Source organism: Nothobranchius furzeri, chromosome 4, assembly GCF_043380555.1.
Source record: "Nothobranchius furzeri strain GRZ-AD chromosome 4, NfurGRZ-RIMD1, whole genome shotgun sequence".
In the NCBI taxonomy this organism is placed as follows: Eukaryota; Metazoa; Chordata; class Actinopteri; order Cyprinodontiformes; family Nothobranchiidae; genus Nothobranchius; species Nothobranchius furzeri.
In genome coordinates this window covers 9,339,402-9,365,406 of record NC_091744.1, presented here as the reverse complement: position 1 = coordinate 9,365,406, position 26,005 = coordinate 9,339,402, and the positions used below count along the sequence as shown (strand labels likewise).

The following is a 26,005-nucleotide window of genomic DNA, read 5'->3' as shown; positions in this document are numbered from 1 at the left end:
ACCTCGTTTCCCACCACATAAAACGGCCATTTAATCCCATTCCACCCAATAGCTTGCAGCTATTTAAACTTTTTTTTGTACAATTTGTTATAAATGTGTGGATGAAATAAAGAATTGACATACACTTATTTTTTTAGCGATTCGTGAAAATAATTTATTAGGACTAGTCAAATTTCTCAATATTTACCTTTTTATTCTTTTTTGTTTTACTTATTTGGCCTCATTTATTTTAATGAGTTTTGCAAAGCCTTTCTGTCGGCAGGCTCTGAAAAGTATTTTATTTGGTTAGTTGTGTTTTAAATGTTTTTTTTTCTGTATTACAACCAGCTTTCATTCCAGCTGGAATTATCAGATATTGCATAATCGCACCCGTAGGAAGAACAGGAGGAGTCGGAGGTGACATTCGGATGACGCACGTTTGGTCTGCCCCTTGCGTCTGACGTAATCGACGTAGAACGGGACTGTTTGTTCTGGATTTGGGGCGAGGAAGGTCTGCGAGCGTTGACAAGCGACTCTACGAGGTAAAAATCGCCTTATAAGTCATTGTTTATATGTTAGTGGTGTATTAAACAAACGCGTACAAGCGTAGGACTCAACTGAAGGGTTTACAGTGGCCCCTGTTGCTGTATTTCACTCGCTGTCAGTGAGCTCTTCGGAAAGCGGAGTGTGAGCTGTGCGCAGGCCTTTCACCGGTTCGGGCACACGGGATATATATTGTTTTACTATTTATTGGAGCGCTGTTTGGTGTTTATGTACACACTCTGTGTTGTATATTACCTCTCTATGTGTTTGTATTTGGGTAACGTTAGTGGCAGTAAGTATTTGTAGCTGTCAGTGTGCACGTTAGCTGCTGGTCGGTATCATGCTAGTAAGTTAGCTGCTAGGCTGTTTGTTTGTAGCCCCGTAGGCCGTATTCGTGACATAAGTTACGCTGTATCGTTAACGTAGTTTACGCATAATGGCGCAGAAGTTCATGTGAAGCGCGGCGTAAGTCACTTCGAGAATATCAGTCGAGTGGAATTTGTATTCTGTAACGCTATTTACGTGCGAAGCTGTCAATTGAGAAGCATACATGTGGGTTGCAGAAACATGTTTAGAGCAAACTCAAGTTTGAATATTACGACTTAACCAAATTGTTCATCTTATATAACAGCAGCTTCTACGTGTTTTGACATGAAATTACTGGTTAATGATAATCATAAAATATTGTCAGACCTTATTTACGTTATAATATAGTAGTCTGATTATTTGGTCCTTTAGTTTTTATTTAATTCAGTTAGGACTCGAGTATTCATAATTTTAGCACACTTTTATTCTAATTATGAAATTTATACTTCAAATTAGGGATGCTCTATATTAGCTTTTGTGCCGACACTGAGCCAATACACAGTGTTTTTAGGTTACTAAATCACATTTCTTCTACCATGCATACTTAAATAAAAAAAAGTGAAACAGAACAACTACTTCTTTTTAAGTTAGTTACAGGAAAAGTGCCATATTTATTTTGTCCCCCAACAACTACTGAATCTCAATCTCCCTAAGCTGTGTGTATCAGTAATGTATTTTTTCTTTTTCTGTTTATTGCAGTTACGTTGATAAAAACATTTATAAAGATCTTCAGATAAGATAAGCAAGCTTTGGAGGAAGATTGCAGTTTTTTGTTTTAGTCATTTGTTAGCTGGCTAGCTACACTTAGCTACATGCTGGGAGAACAATGTACGTCCACTACACAGGGCAAATTTCTACTTACAAATTATGCCAAATAAATTAAAATATCTTAGAAACTTGACTGAACTGAAGAGACTGATGTGTAATATGTATATGTTATGTAAACGTTGTCATTAAAAGACTGAAAACCAATACCAATATTTTCAGATATTAAATTTTAATGCCAATAGCAGCCGATCATATCAAGCATCCATACTACAGACAAAAATTTATAGTATCTTAAATGTATTCTTGATTCGTGGAAAGGGTGTTCGGCCTCCAAACCATCTGTTTTGTGTCTTAAACCTAATACGATTTTTCTGTGCCTACAATTTTTTTTTACTGCTGCTTAACAAGTAAAGTTCAAGACAATAATGCCATAATATAGAACCATATTTATGATGGTTTTTCATGTTAAAGGTCTTGGCAATGTTTTAATCATAAAAATGGGATTTTGGTTTATTTCTACACAAAATGCATCTTTACCTGTTCAACAATTTTCTTATTTTAATGTTTACTATAGAATTGGAACTGGAGTATTTTTGGTTGTTGACTGAAGGCTGATTAAATTCTGTCATATCGATGGTCTCAGTGGAGAAATATCTTATTAACATAGACCCTAGAGATCTGATAGCTCAGTGCCCATCACCAGTGTGTAATACTTTATTTAAGCTTTTCTTTGTAATTGCATTACTTTTATCTGTCCTTCATCCTTTAACTGGATAGTTTTCCCTGTTTTCTATAGACTTCTGAATACTGATCATCTGCTGTAGACTGATTGGACTTAAGTTAGTTTCAAAAGCTGTCCAAAGGCATAAAGATATTTATGTGTTTATTTTGTTATAAGGACAATTCATTTGCACACATTATAGGCTTGACTCTTTATAATGGCTTGACCAGACACCAATCCTTAAAGTATTTAGAAACGGGCTATGTTTGACATGTTGTTGTCACTTTGTTGTTTTTCTTAAAGGTGGGACACTCCACATTCTGCCTCTTTGTTGTAGTTTCCTTGGATCCCTGTTGCATCTCGCTGACAAACTTCCTGTGTTACCTCAGGAAAGTGCCACCTTACTGACTGAGAAATGATCACACTAGTGGATTAAGACCACAGCGGCACAGCATCAAACATGTAAGTTCCTTAAAGATTGGTCCTCTTAGGATCAGCAGTGTATGCACAGACAAAAGTAAGAAAGTTACAGGTGATGGACAGAATTGTTCAACCTGTACTAGATTGACTGAGCTGTTTACGTGCAGAAGCTTGGCTCCTATCGTGTTATCTGGGTACTTCAGCTCAGTTAGAACCAGATTAACTTCAACCAGACTAAAGCCTGATTCATGCTTCTCCGTCTGCGTCAGTGCGGAGACACGCAACATCCTTGCGGGCCTGCTGGAGAGCTCCGCAAGGGCGGACAGTATCAAGCTCTCTTTTCTAAACATCCGTCATTCGAGACAGACAACGCAAGCTTGTGTTTGGTCAGGATGCTGCTGTCGTCTACAGCGCCGCCATTGCGCCCTCACAAACATAAAGAGAGCCGAGGATAACTAGCGGCAGACACAAAGCAGCTTGAAGAATACCTTGCGAAAAAACTCTAAAATATGAACATTTAATTTCCCCGTGACTGGAGGAGTGAAAAGATGCGCAGCAACCATTTTATTTGTGGACGGAAATGACTGGAAATGTGGGTTTAGAGGTGGCGAGCGCATGAAGAGGTGGAGGAGGATGAGACTAATTTGTCTGTGTTAAAAAGTCTCTTATATACAAAAACACAATATAAACACACTATCTTGGACCGATACATGACAGGATACCACAGAACAGCGCTACGCCCTCTGCTTTCCTGCCAGGGAATTGCTTTGCAACACTCTCCAGGAGACGGAGAAGTATGAGGGCGAAACGCTTCCGTCAATCCGTGCATGTCTATCCCTTGCAGAGCTGACGGAGAAGCATGAATCAGGCTTAACGCGTTTACATGCATTTCAAAAACATCCGTTTATTTAAGGCAAAAGTTGAATTTACTGATGCACAGATGAACACAGGGGCCATTAAGGCATCAACATGTATTCTGTTGTATTTGATCAGAACAAAGCCTAATTAACACTTCTCCATCAGCTCGAGTGTGGAGTTGTGCGCATGCATTGAAGGAGATGTTTTCCCTTCAGACTTCTCTGTCACCGTGGGGGTTTTGCAGACCAATTCCCCCAAGGACAACAGAGGGTGTAGCGCTTTTCTGGGGTATCCTGCGACCATTACAGCCACATATCCAGTCCAAGATAGTGTGTTTACTACTGTGTTTACATTATCAAAAGTATTTTAGAGACTATTTAACACTGATAAATTTGTCTCTCATTCTTCTCCACCTCTTCTTGTGATCAGCACCTCTAAATTTCCATCCATAAATTAAATGTTTGCGGCGTATCTTTGTACTGCTTCAGTCACGGCTAAATAAACTTCTATATTTACTGTCTTTTTCCGTGAGGTGTTGTTCAAACTAGGGCCCGACCGATATTGGGGTCATTAACAGTATCGGCTATCGGCCAAAAAGACGGCCGATATTGCGCTACCTATCCAGCAGATGGCGCCAGCTTTATGAACTCAAGTTGTGGGGCTCCACTCCTTTGAACTTTAAACACAAATCATTGTTTTGGAACTTTTTTTATGTATTCTTATTTATGCTTCTTATGTGCAATTATTTCCTGTCCAGGGTGAATAAGTTCACCAAGTTAACTTCCACAGAGTGTTACTTTGTTACAAAGCACTAGGGATGCACTGATCAGGTTTTTTGTTGCCGATCACCGATACCGATATCAAAGAATGCTGATCACCGATCACGTGGATTGGCCAGAAATTTTCTACAACATTATAATGAGTGCTACAAACTACATAATCTGGGAATAAAGGAAATGCTACCTAATCTAAAATGGTCTGTATTAGGGTTGTCACGGTGTGAAAATTTAACCTCACGGTTATTGTGACCAAAATTACCACGGTTTTCGGTATTATCGCGGTATATATTTTTTAAACGTGCTACATTTTCACACAATTAAATAAACCCTGTATGTCAGGAAATATTGTCCTCAGTTTGTGTCTAAATTTTGCCTAAAATGTGTTATTTTGTAATTATGTTGTTTATTTGTTTACATTTTTCCCTTTAGTCTTTAAAATACCAGTATTTGCCAATAACTTCTTATTTTATGTCTGTTTGATATCATCATTTAAAAATATTAGTTCAGATGATACTCAATACTCAAGTAGCCTTCTAATCAGATACTTTTTTACCCTTACTTGAGTAATAAACCCTATATCAGGAAAATATTGTCCTCGGTTTGTGTCCTTCCAGTGAGCTTTGCAGATGTGGGGAAAATGTCATCAGGCAGTAATCATTGTTAAATTCATAATTATTCTCGGAGAGAGACCAACGCTTATCTGCCGCTGGGAGCCCCGTAAGGCATAGCGTCATTTAAACATGGGAGTGTCCGTGACATGGTTTATATGCAGGTAGCGGCGCTGCGGCTGCTTTATATAGCTACTTGGTGCATTCTCCCTCAACCCAAATCCTCGGATCATTAGGGCTGGGGGTAAACCATTATTTTTAAAACGATTATTCTGACGATTATTTTATCGAATAGTCGACTATTCTAATGACTATTTAGAAAATTAATCTAATGATTATTTTTCTATTGCACAATTAACAAAAACCAGAAAACCTCAAATAAATTCCTCAAAAAAAATTGATAAATTCTTACTGTAAGAGAATAAACACTACAGGCCTTCCATTTTGTATAACACTGCGTTTATTGTGTTGGTTGGTTATGTTCTGGTGACGTGTAGAACTTGGGAGTGCAGGCTGCTGCCTGAGAGGTGGTAGAAGATGGAGTGTCTCCATGCTGCTTTGTTTTGGTCACTTAAGCCGGGCGTACACTGTGCGACTTTTTCACTTTTTTGAGCCGATTTTCCACTCGTGCGAGAAGCCACGACATCGGGGCGAGTTTTGCGCCGAGCGGTCGTGTAGTGTACAGGGGGTTACGAGAGGCGATTAACACCACGTGACCAGCCGCCGATCAGCAGTCGTGAGGTCGCAGGGACTTCTGGTGTGTTTAATATTTCGCTCGTCCCTCGTGAGGGTATCGCACTGTTGAAGCGGCGCTGCGAGCAGCTACGATCCAAAAAGTATCAGAACCGCTCACGGCGCATGCGCGCGCAATCCTGCATCAACGCCGGCCGGTCGCTCGCTATTTCCCTAATAACACACACTGTTCGTTTTTGTTTCTACACATTTTTTTTTACTCACAAAGATTGTCAAGAAAGCGTGTTTGTCGTGTTCATGTCAAATTAAACTGATCACAAAACACAGATTTACTCTCTTTATTTCGTTTTCCTCATCCAACCCCCATAAATCCCTGTGTGTCCTCCTGCAGCACTCCCGAAGGACAACAGGCAAGACAAAAAAGTCTGACGTGTTGAGTAAAAACTGATATTTTTAGCACATTTTTAGGGCCGACGTGTTGCTACCAGACGTACAGTGTGAGCAGTCAGGTCGCATGCGAGAACTGGGTCGTACAGTGTGAGCACACGACTCGTGAGATCTGCCCTGCGAGGAAGTCGTACAGTTTGAGCTGAAGCTGAACGCTGCGAGTGAAAAAGTCGCACAGTGTACGCCCGGCTTTATGTGCGTGAGGCGAGTGGTCTTACGGGTTAAACCAAACTCAGGTGATATTTTACACTAAACCGAAAACCCACAACACTCTAAATGTAATAAAAGGGAGATCTACACCACAAAAAAGATGAACTCTAAACCAAAACGTAACAGCTTATCCCAACGCAAGAAGCTGTTAGCGAATATGCTAACAGTAGCTTTACCAACATTAAGTTCAAGTTACCAAGTTTAAATAAACCAAAAACACCCAGCAGCAAACAGACCAGCACGGAGGAGAGACTGCTACCACCAAAACAGCTCTCCTCATGTCTGAAAGAAGCTCCTTTATGAAGGGAGAAGCGCTCCCGGTGATTTTCTACATCTGCGATAGACACGAAGCAGCGCATCTGACCCCGGAAGTTGTTGTCCGTTGCCGGGAGACGAAGGGGCAAAACAGGAAAATAATCTAGTAGTGGACGGACGTTGTTCCGGGTCTTCGGTATTTGGCGGAGATGTTAGTGAAGGCGGAGAAGAGGGCGAACTAGAGGAAGAACAGGCAGATTCCTCCTCTATTTACAAACTCCTGGGGATGCAACAAGTGGGCGCGGTGCGTCGACTTCCGGATCTGACGTCGACAAATTTTTAGAATCGAGCCGTCGACTTCGTCGAGGCTTCGCTACAGCCCTACGGATCATGCATTTTAGCTAAAACGCTAACGTTAACTTGCCTTGCATTGACTGCAGAGTTGTGGGTGATGGTCACGCAGATGTGTCATGAGATTTGAAGCGTTGCTGCCTTTCACAGACACTTTTTCTGCACGTGCTGCAAACAGGATAGCCGTCCGTCTTCTATAAACTCCCTCGGCATTCTTCAAATATCTAAACGATGCCCGTAATTCCGACTTTGTCTTCTTTGAGGGATAAAAAATGTCCTCCTGAGCACTGCTGTCTCCTTTGGCCATTATTTCAGCTTTAGCTTCAAGAAAGTTTTGGTTGTAAACAGCAAAGCGCGTATGTGCCGCCGGTCCTGCAACTTCAGCAGATGATACGGTGGCTGGTAAGGGTCACCGCGCCTACACCACAGCCACGGTAAACCCACCAAGATAATATAGTTTTTTTTTAAACAAGACGGTTATTATTATTGTCAACTTTTTTTTTCTTTTTTACCGGGGTTTACTGCTACACTGGTTACCGTGACAACCCTACCTGATCGGTCTGCTTTGATCTATTTTGAAAATTCCGATCAAAACCGATAGGGGCGCTATCGGCCGATTACGATTAAATGCCGATCCATCGGTGCATCCCTACAAAGCACAAGTATTACATTTTATTTATTGCTGCATTTTTATTATTTTAATATTCTTATAAGGATCTTCTGTCCCTAACTTGTGTGTGTTGTTCGATTCCCCAGAGTTAGCTAAGCCAGAAAAAACATTTTGTAACTAGTTGTTTTAGCATAAAGCAGTGGAAGGGAAGGCTTGCATTCACCTACATAAAAAAAAGCATATCAGTTGGGCCCTAGTTCAAACTGTTCCCTGTCTGCTGCAAAATATTTTTGTTTTTTGATGGGGGAAATGGCAGTGCTGCTGATTAATTTAAAGGAAGCTGCATTCTGACCAATCGCAAGCTTGCGGTTTCCATCACTTTCGACGGATATTTGAAAAGTTGGGCGTGTCTCCGTCAGCTTCTGAAAGTCTGTCAGAGAGCCATTGCACCTACTCAAAATGGTGCTTCGTGTCTCTGTACCGACGCAAGCAGAGAAGTATAAAGTAGGCTCAAGACAGATGCCATTTGATATAAATGCATGAGGATAGTAGGGTTTTGGTTGTTACAGAGCTCAGTGTCAGAAAAAAAAGCCATGAAAGTAAATATAAACTGCGGTGAAACATTCTCTGTAACCTAAAGGTGACATGACACTTCTCTGATTCTTGATCCGTGATTAACCACACTTTACCATAGCCTATAGTGACCACAGGGTGTAAAATCAGCACAATCAGAACAAGCATCACACTTGAGAGAAACTTGCCATACAGTGATGATTATATCATAATTCATCATTAATTTTTGTAGTGATTAAGTCACCCTGGATCTCAGATCAGGTTTTACATTAAATGTGCTTGAGTTGATCTGGAGTCTGTGTTCCTTTGAACACATCAGCGCAGACGTTGTGGCTCTGCTGAGTGAATCTGTAGTATAGACAAAATCCCAATTCCCTGAGCAATTAATGTTCCAAAGATGAAAATTAGCTTTTGTTTGTCTTTAGGAAAGTGAGGGTTGAAGTATTTCTTTTGCCTTGTTTCTTTGTCGCGCTGACATCTGAAGCTAAATATGGGACTGGAACTCAGATGCCACTTACTCACTAGCATTGGCTCTGCTCCAGCCTGGCCGCGTTCGTTCCACACTGCCTTAGGAATGCGGACGTGATTGAGCACATGGATGGTCTCCAATATTAGCGTGAAAATAGATATCAGTGATGTCATGAGCTCATCTCCAAGTACGTGGGCGGGGCAAAAGTGTGTGGAGAAGTCTGCAGTGTCTCCATTATTTAAAAAATAGCGGTCATAGTGGTCTTGCTTTTGCAATGTTTGGCAGCACTCTGTGTGTGTGAGTTAGTTAGTTAGTTAGTTAGAGTTAGTTAGTTAGTTAGTTAAAAATTGAGACAGAGAGAAGCAGCTTCAGTCAGATGCTCGTTAACTTCACAGCGTCCAAAATGAATCTCGCGTGCGGGAAGCCCCTGCAGGCTGATCATATCTGCCGATCGGAGGCTCCCTCTAATGATAGACGTCAATTTGAGTCAGCCAGTCAGTCAGTTCAGCTCCAGGCAGACCTCGTCAGGAAGAAGGCTAAAAGACGTCCGGTTGCGTGCGGGAAAATCCAAGGCTACCCATGTGAGAACACTCCCAACCCAGTCCAGGCCGAGTAGAACCAATGTTAGTGTGTTCATTGAGAATTATTATAAGAACCTCAATTAAAAGTTGCTTGACAGCGTAATTGACTGTAAAGGTTTTCGAGACTTGTGAACTGATGGTTTTTGTGGTCTTCCTTCCAGAGGGTCACGAGACGAGTGTAATGGCCTGAGGGCGGTCCCCCCACTCCAGCCTGCCCCTGCCAGGTCCAATCTGCCCAAACTGTCTGCTCAGTCACTGCAACCCACCACTGCGATGGGAGACGGGCTGGAAGCAGGCAGCAGCCTGAACCCTCCCTTGGCCACACCACCGCTCCCCTTCAACCCTCCACCTCCAGAAACATGGAACCCTTCCAGACCCAAACGGCAAACCAACCAGCTACAGGTAGCCTCGTTGTTATTTTAGTTCATTCTTCACTGAAAGAAATAGTCTCTTTGTTATTTATTCTTCCGTAAATCTTAATGCGGCTCGAACCACCACGTTACATCAAAATGACCAGCTAGATCGGAGGAGATGTGATATTATTTTTCTTTGCAATCTACACCTAGGTGGCACAATAACAAAGGTAAATACGTTTTGGCTAAAAACATACAAGAAGTCACACGCTTCTATCTGCTTGATCCTTGGGTGAATTTTTGTCACTTTATCGGATATGCTCACTTCCTATTTTGCTACAAAGGCAAACAATATTTTTATGTACTTCTCCTACATTTTATAGCAAAACTGTCTGACATGATCTATACACTAAACAAGATCTGGTTAAATAAATCCTAAAACATGTTGAATATTTTTTTGAGTGAAGCAACCACAAACTCGCAAAATCGCTAGCTAGCACATGATTTAATATGCTGTATCTCAATCCTGTTTTAAGATGAAATAAGATTTTATATCCTTATAAGGAATGAGACCGTGGGCCTGTGTATTGACTCTTGTTGCAATTTCCACAACCATGTCCCACACTCAGAAATTTTATATCTTCTTGATCGTTGGATGATTGTGCATGGCAACAACCCTAACCCACAACAAAAACAGTTGCTAGGTAACACGTTACCTAATAAGCTTTATCTCCATATTTCAAGAATAAATGATGAGACTTAATGTCCTCATAAAACATGAGATCTTGGCTATGTTTATTAGCTCTTGTTCAGGTTTACCAGTAGGGGGCGCTAAAGGGTCAAAACCTTTATATCAGCCTTATGGACTGATGGTTTCCTTCAAAAATTGGTACTGGTGTTCATAACCATGGACATGAATATGTAGATGCCCCATTGTGCGCTGGAGAGAGTAACAGCGTCACCGCCATATTAGATGGGTCTCCTCACTCTCCAAATTCAATGCAGAGTGGGCAATTATGCTCGTTTTTGTGCAGCCTACGGTTGCAACAACTAGCGTACTATTGAAAACAGATCACTCGGGATTACTATTGACTTTTCTAGCCTACCTGATGGCATTTTGTTTTTGTTTATTTAGTTCAGGGTTTTCTCCATGGCTTTATAAGCCTGTTGGCCCGCCAGGCTTTGCTTGGTCACCCGCCAGGCTGAGCGTCATGCCCCACCCCGCCCCCTGGCCCTACCATGTCCGCTGACACGAACAGCGCAATGAAACTAGGGCCTCCATCAGCTGATGTGGTGAGAAACAGCAGCGGAACGTGTGCAAACCCCCCCCACCCCGCTGTCATGGAGGAGCGCTGCGGGACGGAGCGTGCGACACAGGCTTAACTCATTTTCTGGGGGAAACCCTGTAGTTAAATTATATTTATATTTTATTTATCGTGCCATAAAATGTGTCTGATTTTGTGAAACAGCTTGATACAATATGTTTTTTAGTTGTGTGAGCACCTTCCTCAGTATAAATTAATGCACTGGGGGCGAAGGGAGACCCATCTAAGATGGTGGCCAGCCACTACGGCAGCTCCAATAGGTGGCGCCAGTTCATGGGACATCTACGTTTATATGTCTGTGTTCATAGCTACACCTTGAAGCCATACTTTGAAGATCATCTAAAAGTAGGCGTGGCTTATAGGAAGCACACATGTTTAAAATAAGACATTCTACCTCTACAGCGGGGCGTGTTCGTGTTCCCTTAAAGCTGCTAACAAACAGAAGTTCCTCTAAATGCATTGCAATAGTTGGCTAAGACTTTCTCCAAGGTTCTGCAGCTTTTCTTGGGGTAAACGTGTGCATCAGTTGGCAGAGCCCTTTTAAGTTTTCTTCAGGAGTTCTCCAATTAATATTTTAACTCAGTATTGTCTCTGGATTGATGGAGTTATTTGTATATTTGTTCTTTTTCAGTACCTGCTTAAAGTGGTGTTGAAGACGTTATGGAAACACCAGTTTGCATGGCCCTTCCAGGCTCCTGTAGATGCAGTCAAACTCAATTTGCCTGTGAGTCACTTGTTTTTGCTTTCACATTCTTGTATATTCAAATGATTTAGTTGACAGCATGTTGTTTACACAATCACAAATGTCAAACTCATTTTATATGCAAACATCACATTCAATAACATATCACCATAAACTTAATTCCACAATCCAAAATTTGGTCCGTAACTTCATTTTATTCTTCTACAACAACAAATTATCTTCTTGGCCTTTAGTTAAAATTCATCACATAAATATAAATATAGCAATTAACTAAAATAATGAAAATCATTTGTTAATATTTATTTAGAAATCTAGAATAAACTTGCATAAATAATTTTACTTTAATGCAAGACAAAGGTTGTGTATCAAACCTGCAAATCTTGCAGGGGTGGGCAGGCTAAGATAAAACAGTGGATCCTGCAACTAAAAACCTTTTCAGATAGACATTCTGGAATATGTGTGGACAATTCAATCCGGCTTTTAACCGGAACTGTGTTTTCAGACACACCACTTTTGTACCGGAACTTGTCCTTTGGGGGGATCTGACTTATGTTAAACATAATTCTGCACACACGAAGATGCATAAGAGACCTGGATGATGAAGCTCAATGGTTAAAGGAATCACTGAAGCGGTGTGAAGCGCTCCGTCGCGCGTCTAGACAGTACCGTAGGAGGCGAGCTGCCATGGTTCGCCGCATGCTACAGGAGCGAGCTATCTAGGTGCGCACAGCGTCCCCTGGCCCCCTCCTCCTCCCTCTCCTCTCTGCCCGGAACTCGACCTCACCAGTCTGAAGCAGCCACCTTGTCCGTAACAAGTCCGGACCTGTTACTAGGGGCTTCGTCCGGTTTAGTTACGGAAAACGTTATCCGGATGTTGGTATTCAGACACAAAGGTCTTACGGACAGAGTCCGGAACATTTCTGTTTTTCATGGCCTGTCTGAAGGGGGCTTCAGATAGCTAATGAAGTATAAAAGAGCATAAAAATAAAGAAAAGATTGAAAAATTTGATGTATTTGTAAATTGAAGGTGTGCTAAAGTCAGTCAGAGGAATTGAAAAGTGAGTATAAACTTAATTAGTAGTTGGTGTATGTATTGTGGAGGAGCTGTCCGGTTTGGACACGAGTATTGTGGGAGCGAGTTGCAATTCAGCAGTTTTAAAAGTCAAGTCATGACAGCTGATCAAAGGGCCGTACAGAACAATTAAATCAGAAAATAAAAAAACATGAGTACAGACAAACAGGAAATAAAACAGTAGCAGCAAAATATAGAGCATTAAAGGAATTTCTCACAGCTAAGAAAACAAAAGAGAAACATTGTGTGAAATATATAGAAGTGTTCAAATTTTGTTTCATAGTCTTGCTGCTTATTTAATTATAGTTTCTGTTTGTGTTGATAGTTTGCTGTGTTTTTGCTTGGTCTAATAAATAAAAAAACATTTTAGTATTTTTTTTCTCAAATTTTACTTATAGTTTCCATATTAAGGCTGAACGATTTTAGGAATAATTTAATTGGGATATTTTTTTTGAAAAACTACTATTTCATGTTTTTATATTTTTGTTTTACTGATTATTTCTGAAAAATATTTGGTTTCTAAAGATCTTTGAATTTTGTCATTTCCAAGCAGCATTTTAGTTGATTTACTCTGCTCACCTCACATGGACTCACACTGGCTAAATAAAGTAAAAAAAAAAAAAAAACTGATAAGTTTTTTCTTGTTAAACAGTTTACAATTAAAGGGTTCAAACATAATACTGGCAAATGTAGCAAAAAAAGAAGGAAATGTTACTGATGGGGCTGGGATGTGAACCTGTGCAAAACTACACACCAACCACTGGACCACCAAGCCTGCTGCGTGACAAAAGTTGCATAAGCCACATATCCTGTGCTGGTCCTGGGAGACGGGTTTCAGAGCAGATACTAGCTACCAGGAGGGGAGCAAGGCGTGATGACGATGTTAAGTTTCCATTAAGGCTTTACAGGATTTTGTAGCTGAGACATGAAAATGAATGAACTCAACCAAAAATGGGTTTGGAGTCTTTTTCATCAGGAAATAACAATATGACATGATAAAAAGCTCTAAAAAGGGGATTTTTCATGATATGGCCCCTTTGAAATTAAACGTGCAGAATTTTTTTTTATCTCGGTTTGTTAAAGTACTGATATAGAAGAAAAATTTAAAAACCCTAGTCCCTATGCAAGACACGAGTAATAGATTTTGGATCAATTTCATATAAATTTTGTAAAATCAGTTAATTAAGCCTAAAATCGATATTCCCCTTGAACCAGAGTGGCCCGTCGGCTCTTTTTGCTGCAAAGACTACAATTCCCATGGTACTTTGCGGCGTCAATGCGTCAGTCGAAGTACCCTTCTTTTCTGTTTACATTCGTTACCGTCTGTTCTAATAGTATTGGCGTCTGCAGCATTACCCTCCTCCGTCTGGGGCAAACAGAAAACACGCATTTTACTCAGCGCTTTGTCAACTTGAAGCCCAGAAATGAAGATTCCAGCAGCTCAGTAACCTGTTTGCGGCCGCGGCGGACATAGAAAGCGCACCAACCGCCAGACGAATTGAATGTCAGTGAAGTAACACACTCGAGTCAGAGTTTGTGGCTGCTGCTGTTTCTATCTGTCCTCCACGACACACGGACCCAGTTCAAGCTGCTCAAATACTCTCATGTTCAGCAGCACATACCTGTGAGAGCAACTGTTGTCTGATGAAGATGAACAGAAACAGAGTCCCACTGATACTGCAACACCCAGCACCAGTAATCGCAGCACATCATAGGTCATTTACATGTTTAACTTCACTCCGATTATTCTGTTGTTGGTCTGTCTTTCTTCACCAGGACTATTATAAGATCATAAGGACTCCAATGGACATGGGCTCAATAAAAAAGCGTCTAGAGAACAACTACTACTGGAATGCCCAGGAGTGTATCCAAGACTTTAACACAATGTTCACAAATTGCTACATCTACAACAAGGTTAGTCACTTTGTGACCTGTACATGCGTTTGCAATCTGCTTAGAAATGTTTCTGAAAATGTGTTTGACAGTAATGGTGTCAAAAAAATTCTGTCAGCATTTGGCTTATTTGCTCTGGGGCACCTTTTGTGACCTTTACACGGGACATTTTCAACCACCAGCAGGGTAGAATAAACAAATTAGACCTACTGAAAGCTTCCCAGTCTGCTGACTTCCAGTTATACTCACTTAGTGTTGGCAAACACATTGTTCAAACTTATTAGTTACATTTTTGTTTAGAAGAAGAAGAACAGATCTTTTCTATAGCGCCTCTCAAGATAAAAATCACGAGGCGCTTCGTTTAGGTAGCCACCGATAATCAGCTCTTTTCTCATGAAATAGTCCTGGAAAGTTGGACATGTAAATATCTCCTTTTTGAATGGAAATGACATCTCAGTACATGAAAGATGTTCTAGTTGTCAAGGAATTTTGTCCACACTGAAGGGCTTCCATCCGTCTGCAGCGCTGTTGGCCACAGCTACCAAATTTCCCAGGTCTCCAAACCAATCTCTTAGAAAGCTCTGAGAAATGTGACTGGACATTTTGAGGCCGCAGGTTTGTCAAATGCAAACCTGAGCTACTGTTTATAAAAGGCTACAGTTTATATTCCATTTATGTAACCTTTCTGTGACTTCACTTTCAGATACTTCCACTTTGTTGGGTTTAACTGGCCTGTATTATCATGGTGTAGCTCTGCGGTACTTCCAGAGGGAATTAATGGGTCTGACTGTAAAAATTGCTGTCTATCTTCACTTTGCTTCCAAATAATTTTGAAGAAATGAAAACTTTTTATTTTATTTATTTGTTTATTTTTAAAGATCTGTCTATTTTCAAAAATTTTTTTAAATAATCACGACTCTGTTCTTGTTTGTTTAGTCGGGGGATGATATAGTCCTGATGGCCGAAGCCTTGGAAAAGCTTTTTCTCCAGAAGATCACCGAGATGCCACAAGAAGAGATAGAGATAGCGGTGGTTACCAAGGGCCGTCGTGGAAGCAGAAGGGAGCCGGGTATGGTTTCTTTTTTACGTAACAGAGATTCTGACATCACATTTGGTGAAACAAGTGTCTGTTGTATTTTAAATGTTTTGCCATGATGGTAGACTTGGCTCTTTATGTTCTGTTAAGAATTTAAGCAAAGATGAGAATGTAAACATATCATCACCAATCTTAATCACGGAGTTTGTAAATACACAAGTTTGTGTGAGGTTTTTTTTTGCTAAGCAGCTGTATAAAAGTTCTATTTAAAGCTTCATGCAGTTGGTACCAAAAGCTGTTGTGGTGGGCGGTGGCATTTGTGTGTTAAAGAGATGCAGGTGTTCCACGTAGGGAGATTTTTTTATTCAGTTCTATATTACAGTTTCTTTTTTTTTATTCAAAGAAACAATATAACTTGTTTGTAGAGCAGAAATTAGCTAACATATTCTGTTTACAAGCTGCTACCTCACTGGCAAAAGGGGTTGCTCACTCTGCTTCTAGGAAAGTTATTGCTTGTTTTTTGTTTTTGTTATTTTAAGCATTTTTTTTTTCAGTTTTACAGAACCCATACCAAATAGTGAGTTGGGTCTATAGCATTTTTAGTACTCCATATCAGTAATTCCCAGCTGTAAGTACTTATACCCGGGTAGGAAGTTTGTAGCATTGATGCGTCCCTAATAATAAGCAAGGGCTTGGCATACTTTTGTTGTTTCCTTTGTGTGCACATTTGGTGCCTAACTTTGTGTCTTCCCTTCCAGCTCTGATCTCTATGTCAGATTCTGGACAAGACTCATCATCTCCTTCAACTACCCCTCACACAAGAGGCTTTTCATCCCCATCAACCACTCCACAGGCTCGTAACACACCAGCCCAGCCCTTAACCCAGCCTTTGATCCAACCTCTAACTCAGCCCATGGTTCAACCCATGGTTCAAACCATGGTCCAGCCCATGGTCCAACCCATGGTCCAGCCCATGGTCCAACCCATGGTCCAGCCCATGGTTCAACCCATGGTCCAGCCCATGGTCCAACCCATGGTTCAGCCCATGGTCCAACCCATGGTCCAGCCCATGGTTCAAACCATGGTCCAACCCATGGTTCAACCTCTGATCCAGTCTCTGATCCAGACTCAGCCCCCACGCGTACCTCCTACACCCACCAACCATGCATCACATCTGGGACCCTCGTTCCCCCTCCCTACCCCTGATGTTCTTGCCCAGGGCATGACATCTGTTCCTCCTCCACCCGTGACACACCCGGGCCTCCACCCTGCCCCCATGCTGCAGAGCTCCCCAGCGCTCATCAAGGTAAGGAGATTTCTGCATTCATTGGAATAAAAGACTTTCAGTTCTCCAATTTCTGACCTTAAATCTGTTGTGTCCCAACAGCAAAAGAAGAGCCAGAAGAGGAAAGCCGATACCACAACCCCCACAGCAAGTGATCAGCTAAGCGAATCGCCTCCTGTATCTGAAGTAACTCGGCCTCGTCGAGACAGCAGTCGCCCATTGAAACAGCCCAAAAAAGACTCCTTACAGCCAGACTCTCAGCATCATCTGGTTGGAGGATTGGAGACGGGAGCGACTGTAGCATCTAAACGTCAGGAACAGTTACGTTTTTGCTCACGCCTTGTTAGAGAGATGTTTTCAAAGAAACACGTGGCGTATGCCTGGCCTTTTTACAAACCTGTCGATACAGAAACTCTTGGCCTACATGACTACCATGACATCATCAAGCACCCCATGGACCTCGGCACCATCAAGGTAATTTCAAGTAATGGATCATTCCAGGCTTTTATCAATACATCTTCATTAATGATGGGAGCAATATATCAGGTTGTTGGATTAAGTTTTACCACTTCTTGTTTTTATTATTGCAACTTGGATGAGTTTCAACTTTACACCAATAAGATTTTGATCACTCCAAATGATTTGTCTTGTTTAGAAAAAGCTGGACAACAGACAGTACAGAGATGCTCAAGAATTTGCAGCAGACATCAGGTTGATGTTCTCAAACTGTTACAAATACAATCCACCGGACCACGACGTTGTTTCCATGGCACATAAATTACAGGTAAACACAGCTGACACAAAGGAAAGCTGATGTAACCAAGAACTTGAATGGGAACATCCAAGCAGGGTTTCACTAATGAGAAAGTAAACTGATCTGGACCAATCATTTATGTACTTTAAGTTTAGGCGAATTTATGCACCATCTGCGATGAACCACGCCCTTTTTACTCCTGGTGGTTTTTTTTTTTTTTTTTTGTGAAAGTGGTCATGCTGCCGCTTACCACATTCTCATCATAACCTCTGTAAGCATCCTCATTAGCTTCAATCTCTTAATTGACATCTGATCCAAACCTCTCCTCCTTCCCTGCTGAGGCGAAGTTTCATCTATTGACCAGTAGTTCAGATGTCCTGCCCCCTAGCAATGCGGTGTAAACGGTACAAGTATAACCGATTTTGGCCTATGATATAGAATTATTTACTACTGGCTAACCGGTTGCGCTTGCTGATGACATCACCGAGGGGCGCGACAGAAGCCATTGAAAACCCCCAGCCTTTGGGTGGAATCTACTGTTGTCTTTCAAACTGTCTCTGCACACAATTGGACAGTGCTAGGACCAATTAGAGCAGCAAACAACGGGATGCACTCACCTCTATGGATGTCAGTCAACAGGGCAGTCAGCCATACACCGTAGGAAAAAAATCTAATTCATCCTTTTTCTAAATAAATGACCCAAGTATCCTCCTGCTCGTGTCTAAAAGAAAACCTCAAGTCTAAATCATTTCTAAGTGGATACCAAAACCGTTTCAAATGAGCTTCGTTTTCCGAGCCGACGACATCTTTGTCGTTTTTGTCTGTTGCGGCTCCGGTGCTAAGCTCGACCAACAAATGTAGAGCACTGTGACTGGCAAGACACAAAACTGCTCAGGCCAGTGGTGGACCTGCTGAGGCCACAATGGAATGTGGCGACCGACCTGCAGAGCAAAGTCCTTTGCTGCTGCAGTGGTTGGTCTACATTTCTAGGCTAGTTGGGCCCACAAGAAGTCTAGACCTCGCATGTGTGATTATATCACCCATCCTCTTTTATTGGACTGATAAATATTCATTGGAAAATTTTTTACATATCACCCAATTTTAATGTAACATTTGGTAGTTGGTGCACAGTTAACTCTTTGTCGAGATCTGTTTGTCCTGATGTCCTTCACATCTCAACAGGATGTATTTGAGATGCGTTTTGCCAAAATGCCCGACGATCCAGAGGAGCCCACTCCTGTTCCCACACTGTCATCGGTCCTCCTCTCTGCACCCTCCGCTCGGCAAGCCCCGCCCCCGCCTGTTGTTTCAGAAGATGACAGCTCTAGTTCTTCTGAGTCCGAGTCTTCGAGAGCAGACTCTGAGCAGGATAGGAAACAGCGATTGGCCGAGTTACAGGAACAGGTTAGAAGGTTTCTCCATCACAGTTAGTGGGTGGGCGGGCCATGCATGAAAGACGTAACTGAATGCTCTAATCAGTGCAGAGATTTGAGAGATGATGATTTTTTAAGACTTCGTTTGTGTGTGATTTTTTTTTTCTAGCTTAAAGCTGTACATGAACAGCTGGCGGCACTCTCCCAGCCTCAGGCCAGCAAACCCAAAAAGAAAGAGCGGGACAAAAAGGAGAAGAAGAAAGAAAAGCACAAGAAGAAGACTGGGACAGACGAATCGGCAGAGACGTCTCCTCTTGCAATACTTCAGACTTCTAAAAAAAGCAAGAGCACCAAGGATCCTGTCATGGCAAAGAAGGACAGGAAGAAACCCAGGTAAGTTTACCTGGCAAAGAAAAAGAGTATTGGTTTTGCTTGAACTGGGGTTAATTAAACATTTCGCCTAAACAGTAAAAAAGAAGGAATTAAAAGCAGCCGCCCAGCTGCGCCTCTTCAGGCAGGTCCCATCCCTCTTGTACCTTCAGCTTCTCTTGAAGCAGAGGACGATGTTGGTACGTACACCCCAGAACACGTTTCATGTCACTTTGCTCCATCTGCCCCTCAAACTGGATGTTCTTTATGAAACACTCTGTTGATGCTTTCCTCTTCAGATTTGAGTCCTGGAAAATTCAAGCCGATGTCCTATGAGGAGAAGCGCCAGCTGAGCCTGGACATAAACAAGTTGCCTGGTGACAAACTGGGCAGGGTTGTGCACATAATCCAAACGCGTGAGCCTTCACTGAAGAACTCAAACCCAGATGAGATTGAGATAGACTTTGAGACACTGAAGCCCTCCACGTTGAGAGAGTTGGAAAAATACGTCTCCAGCTGCCTCAAGAAGAAGAAGAAACCATCAGGTGGGATTTTTGGTCCGAATAGTAGAAGTCAGCGTATCCTTTTGTACTCCTACTGTTGACATGTTGAGACAAGCTGTAAAGGAACATAATGAGACCTTAAAAGGCTGAGTGGTGTCATGGAAATTAGAATAATTCATCATTGGATTAGAAGCTTAATGGGTTTTGTTTTTGCAGCAGAAAAGTCTTTGGAAACAACAACTGTGACGAAGATGAGGACAGGATCCTCATCTTCAGACAGCAGTGACTCCTCTGATAGTGAAGACTCTGATAGTGGTAATGCCCACACCCTAACTAGCAGCTATGGTCGTTGTGTGTTCAGTCACATCATTGACCTCTGCTGTCCTTTGTTTACAGGGCTGGTTCCCAAACAGAAGAAGATCTCCGGCAACAAGGACACGAAAAGACTGCACAACCAGCCCCTCAGTACTGGAGTGGCCCCAGTCACTTCTGCCCCTCCAACCCTTCCTCAGTTGGTCCAGTCTAAAGCACCGTTTGTCCCCCCTCCACCTTCTGTCCCTGCCTCTGTCCCCTCTCTGGACTCGTCTCAGTTAATGACTTCAGGATTTGATCCTCTGGCGAACTTCATGAACTCTCAGTTGATGCAGTCAAACGCAGAGTCCAGTGCTCCCATGACGACTGCTGGTGCTCTGGTGTCCTCCGGCCTGCTCAACTCAAACATGCCCACCAATCAGACACCAACTGACACGCACCCTTTCCTAAACCAGCTTCCCATCATGCCTTCCCCAGGTACGTCAACTAAAAGAGTACTTTCTAGCAGCTCCACCAACTTTGGGACCTTTACTTCTTAAACGGTGTCTTTGTTATTGGTTTTAAACCAGCTGGTGAAACAGAACAGTGCTGTCTGACCTTTAGCTTCAAAAGTAAACAAAAGTCCTTGTGATCTAAGTTTTTTTCCTTTTTGCAGCAGTCCACATTGCTCTCCCCCAACAACCATCAAGACCAAGCAACCGTGCTGCACCGCTTCCACCCAAACATCCACAGCCGCCTCCAACCTCACTCCCCCACCTACCGCCGTCTTCCTCAGCACAGCTCCAACCCACACTTCCCCTCAACCTTCCCCAGCCCGTCCCGCGCCCTCGCGTCCCTTCACCACCATCTCACGGCATCCTTGGTACCCTCTCAGCTCAACCTCCCCAGGCCCTGCTAGAGGATGACGAAGAGCCTACATCCAACAATTCTGAAACCCCGCCACTCAGTCAGGTCCACTCCCTCCTGCAGTCTCTTCAGCCACGGCCCACTACGCTGCCTCTGTCGCTGCCCACCCACTCACCTGGGCAGGTCGCCCCCCAGCTGGTGCCATCAATGCACACCCAGGGGATGACGACAAACACCCCCGCACTGACTCAGAGACACATCCCTGGCCACATGCCGCAATCGTTCCCCCATTCAAACACATCGGCGTCGCTGCAACAGAAGGGGGCGGTCCTGCAGCAGAAGCCGCAGCTACACCAACCGCAGCCATCTCCACGAAGCAAAGCAGAACCGTTCTTACCCACAGGTGAGTCGGTACAGATTTATTCACGCTTTATTTGGGAACTTGTTCAAATGCATCTCATCAGATATTTTTTATACACATCAGACTTGTGTAAGTGCTCTTGTTTCATAGCAATAACTTAAAGGGGGGTAGTGGAAAGGCACTAAAACCAAGTAGCCTTATTGTTTTATAAGCACAATTATTAATAGTGCTCTAACAGTTTGGGTTCAGTGAATTTTTTTTACTTTAACAAAAAATTTTGCCAGAACTTGCCATTAACAGAGCTAAATAGATTTTTGTGCATTTGTAATATGTTCTGATTTTTTTAGGCTCATTGCATGAAAGTTCGTCTCCTCTGACGATGCAGTCTCCTCCGATGCCACAGTTCCACACGATGGGACATCAGTCACCCTCGCAGACAAAGAAGCTAGTGAGTGTACGCAGTGATTGCTGGCAGTAGCCTTCTGTTTGTTTTCTACTCTCAGCTTTAACCCAGCGCCTATCGTTTTCAGGTTTCAGAATGTTTTATTTTGTTAGACGGGCAGCTTTAATGCCTGGAAAGGTCATGGACCAAAGACTCCCAAACTCAATGGATTCACTTCACAAAACACATTAGAAAGAAACATTTTTAAATTAGATTTTTTTCTTTTTAGATATTTTGTTGATGGCAGTCTGTTACAACTATTTTTTCCAATTTCTTTTGTTAAATCTATAACAGGGTATCCGCGGGTCCTTAAAAAGTCTTAAATTTGCTTTCCAAATTTAAGGCCTTGAAAATCCGTAAAAATGACAAATAATCCTTAAATCCAGTTTCCAAAGGTCTTAAATTACCAAAGACCCAATAAACAAGATTATTTTATTTCTATAGAAATTTTTGTGAATTTCTAGTTAGTGTTCAGCATTTTTTGTGTATGATGTTGGCGTAAGCGGAACCGTACACATTCAGTTGGATGTGAAAGGGGGCTATTTTTAGATGAGCACATTAGCTGGTTAAGCTAGTGGGAGCTTGCGCCATGGGGAAGTGCAAGTTTAATGGTAACTGGATGGTTAATCCCACGTTCACGGCATGGTTAGCACCGGTTCCAGGCAATAGCTGGATATTATAGCTTAAATTTAATTTTTAAAATAGCTTAAATTTGGTTAAAGTGGCCTTAAAAAAGGTCTTAAACAGTCTTAAATTTGGCTCCCTTAAACCTGCAGATACCCTGTATAAAAAGCAGCAACAACAACAACCAGATTTCCAGAGTTGTCAGCTTCAAACCTGACGCATAAACATCCAAATGGTCACATGACTTTCAGGTCTTTAATCTTTGTTTCAAGTTTTAAAAGTAAGACATTTTGTTCTCCACATTTTACACACACGCTCATACGTGTTGTAATGGTTGGGTATATGGATAAAAAATGAGTATGAACAGTCCAAGGATAAAAAGTGCATTATTTTTAAAGGCATTGTTGTGTTTTTCTGTAGGAACAGAGGTCCAGCCTCATGGCAATTAAGGAGGAGAAGTCTTCACAGTCTCCAGTTCTCCCTCTATCACCTTTCAGTCCTGCACGCTGTCAAGACACAATTAAACCAGACAACAAACACAGTAAGTGTTGTTTGTGGGGGTGTTGGATGAGCTGATGGGTCGGTTTGTGCTCATCAGTTGCATTTATTGAATATTTACTCATCATGGTCTGAAGAAGCTGAGTTTGAGAATAAACATTTCTATAATATTTATCGTAGACACTTTGCTGACATCACTGTGCAGTGATAGTCTGGAGTTAGCATGCTAAGCTAACAACTTACTAGGCATAAAAAAGTGAATTGTTCAGATAATTTTCTACGATTTCTTTTGAAAAAGAAAAATAATAAATTGTCTCCGTCAGGTTTAGATATGAAGCCACTGGATGGTTGTCGCCCCATTCCTCGTCTCCCAGGCTCCCCAGCGCAACCTTGCTCCCAACAGGACATGAAAATCAAGCAAGAACCCGAAACCCCTATTGCACCCAAGAAAACACAGGTGTGTTCTTGTTTGATGTGAAAAATGAATGTCATCTTCTCTTTTCTAATTTTCAGCTCATAATTTTTTTTTCTTTCCAGGATGTGAAAAAAAAGCCTGTGGGTCCTTGGGCCAGCCTGGTTCATGGGTCCCAGTCGACATCAGCCTCAGCGGCGCGCTCTTCCAGCGGTAGCTTCGAGCTGTTCAAACGTGCTGCAAGGGAGAAGGAGGCAAGGGAGAGAAAGGCCAAAGCTCAGGCGGAGCAAGCCAGGAGAGAGCAGGAAAAATTACGGTGAGTGGGAGTGTTGTAGACGGGTTCTGTACGGGAACGTCGTCACGTAACGGCAACATCTTAGTCATTAAGATGATTAGAGAATCACTCGTGGAACAAAGCAAGAACAAACTTAAGCCTCTAATAATGATGAACATTGACTTTGTTATGATTGGTCTATTTCTTAAGAAGGAGGAGCATTAACAACCATCACAATGCTCACTGACTGTTTGTTTGTTTGTAGCCGTGACGACGACAGCACGATGGAACAGGCTCGTCGAGCACAAGAGGATGCTCGTCGTCGTCAGGAGCAACCGTTGCCACTTGCTCCCACGCCTCCAGCCTCAACGCTACCCACTCACTCCCCACAGCCCCCACCCGCACAGCAACAGGCTCCACCTCCACCCACCTCAGCTGCACAGAATGCACTCGACCAGCAGAGGGAGATGGCGCGTCGCCGCGAGCAGGAGAGGCGGAGGAGAGAGGCGGTATGACCTGAACTGCTAGGGAAAAATGCCGGTTTCTGATCTGTTGGGTCAGCCACTAACTCTTCTCATTATGAATATTTTTTCTGCAGATGGCTGACACTATTGACATCAATTTCCAGAGTGACCTGATGGCGATTTTTGAGGAGAATCTGTTCTGAGTGGAGAACGATGGCAGCAGGAGAGAGAAGGACCTATGATCACACATAAACAAAGTGACAGATTGCATAAACTGGAGCTCTGACACACACACACGGATGCTGCTCACACACCCACTTCACACAGACTTAACCATAACCGTTCCTTTCTCTCAGCGGAAACAGCTGGCTTGTGTCATGTGAATGAGAAAGGATTGAATCAGGCAACCTTCTTTCCCTCCAGCCTCAGATAAAATGTTCCTGAAGCGTTGGTCTCTGATCTCTCGAGACAAAAAAGGCACGCCTTTGAAAAGAGAGGAATTAAAATCCGTGCAGATCAGGATTTAGTTAGACACATCAAGTTAAATCAGCCTTTTCATTGGGATGTAATAAAAAAGTGAACAAATGAACAATTTTTCTCTTTCAGAATCTTTTCATTATTTAAAGTCATCTGAGTTTTTCTCAGAACGCAACGAGAGCGAAACAACATCGCTCTCTCCATCTCTCTTTCTCTCTCTCTCTCTTTCTCTCTCTCTCTTCTCTTCTCTCTCTCTCTCTCTCTCTCTCTCTCTCTCTCTCTCTCTCTCTCTCTCTCTCTCTCTCTCTCTCTCTCTCTCTCTCTGCCCCCCTTTGTGTGCAGTCCTAAATGGAAGAGGTGGAGGCCACTGGAACATTCAGGATTCAAAGGCAGCGGAGAAGGAACGATCCCGTTTCCAAGATCAGATTGTGTCCCTTGCCTTAGAGCTCTGGCCTGTAATCTAATGATCACAACTTACAAATTATACATATATATAAATAGAAGCGTGAAAATAAAAAATATATATATTATATACGACAAAAAGTCATGAAAAAGACAACGGGGAGGGATTTTGATTGTGGGGAGCAAAGCTCACATCTGTGTTCATTTTTGAGCTATGGTTTTAATTTTTTTTTTTTTTTTAGACTTTAATGTAAAGAAAAAAACTTTTTTATGATTCTATTGAGAGGATTGTTTTGTCCGTCTTATTCTCTCGCACATTTTCTGTTTTGTTGTTTTTCTTTCACCCCCTCCCCTCTACTCTATGCCAAAACCAATCTATTGAGTGCTGAAAGTTCGTTCACATTTTTTTACATGTAAAATACGTCTTCTTCTCACTTTATATTAAAGGCTATGTCTTTATTGCTATGAATTCTTTTTGATCCCCTTTTAAATCTGAAGTTATGCAACATTTTGCTCTGTAATAGTTGAAAAAAGCGGTTAAAAATACGTGACGACTAGGTCCTATCATTTTATAACTGTTTGATAAATCTGCACTTACGTGGTTAATTGCTAAACTTGTTTTCATTATTTCTTTTCTTCATGTACATGTTTTTAGTCTTCTTAAATGTCTCGTTGACCACTATCATGTTCACAGCTTCAGCAGTTTGTATAAAAGGCTCTTATTTCTAATTGTCTTTTTATTTTTCAAATGTGTTCATCCTTCATAGTAACCGTTTGGGACTTTCGTGTGCCATTGTGTTTTTCTGAAAATGGGATAGTTTCCCAGCTTCTGTACGTTGGCCTGGAGATCTATGAGTGTTTTCAGTTCTATACATTTTTTATTTAATTTTTTTTTTCATCCCTGTTTGTAATTCTTTTTGCTTTTTGTTTTTTTCCTTCTTGGATTTATTCTACCCAGAACAATGTGTTGGTATGTTGAAGAGTGAGGCATTGAGG

The 26,005-nt window shown here is 42.0% G+C and overlaps 1 protein-coding gene across 5 annotated transcripts; it reads left to right on the top strand.

Annotated features, from left to right (window-relative positions):
• Positions 1 to 394: 394 nt before the first annotated feature.
• LOC107389739 (bromodomain-containing protein 4) lies at positions 395 to 24,350 on the top strand. Of its 5 annotated transcripts, none has more exons than XM_070550069.1 (22): positions 395 to 521; positions 2,715 to 2,839; positions 9,393 to 9,633; positions 11,541 to 11,633; positions 14,461 to 14,598; positions 15,514 to 15,646; positions 16,372 to 16,919; positions 17,001 to 17,372; positions 17,554 to 17,682; positions 18,835 to 19,056; positions 19,195 to 19,418; positions 19,494 to 19,594; positions 19,694 to 19,939; positions 20,117 to 20,212; positions 20,294 to 20,686; positions 20,865 to 21,458; positions 21,764 to 21,870; positions 22,903 to 23,023; positions 23,304 to 23,437; positions 23,518 to 23,708; positions 23,932 to 24,175; positions 24,265 to 24,350. In XM_070550069.1, the coding sequence occupies exons 3-22, from the start codon at positions 9,505 to 9,507 to the stop codon at positions 24,331 to 24,333; spliced, it is 4,284 nt and encodes a 1,427-aa protein (XP_070406170.1). In that variant the 5' UTR covers positions 395 to 521; positions 2,715 to 2,839; positions 9,393 to 9,504; the 3' UTR covers positions 24,334 to 24,350. The 5 variants fall into 5 exon arrangements, with proteins under 5 accessions (XP_070406170.1, XP_015821540.2, XP_070406167.1 ...); XM_015966054.3 differs by having other exon boundaries at positions 20,114 to 20,212; positions 21,764 to 21,864; XM_070550066.1 differs by having other exon boundaries at positions 20,114 to 20,212.
• The last annotated feature ends 1,655 nt before the right edge of the window (positions 24,351 to 26,005 follow it).

Coding starts and splice junctions, on each gene's coding strand:
- LOC107389739 (XM_070550066.1), top strand. CDS start 9,505: ATGGGAGACGGGCTGGAAGCAGGCAGCAGCCTGAACCCTCCCTTGGCC. Junction 17,683..18,834: donor CCATGGCACATAAATTACAG/GTAAACACAGCT, acceptor ACATCTCAACAG/GATGTATTTGAGATGCGTTT. Junction 24,176..24,264: donor AGAGGCGGAGGAGAGAGGCG/GTATGACCTGAA, acceptor TTTTTTCTGCAG/ATGGCTGACACTATTGACAT.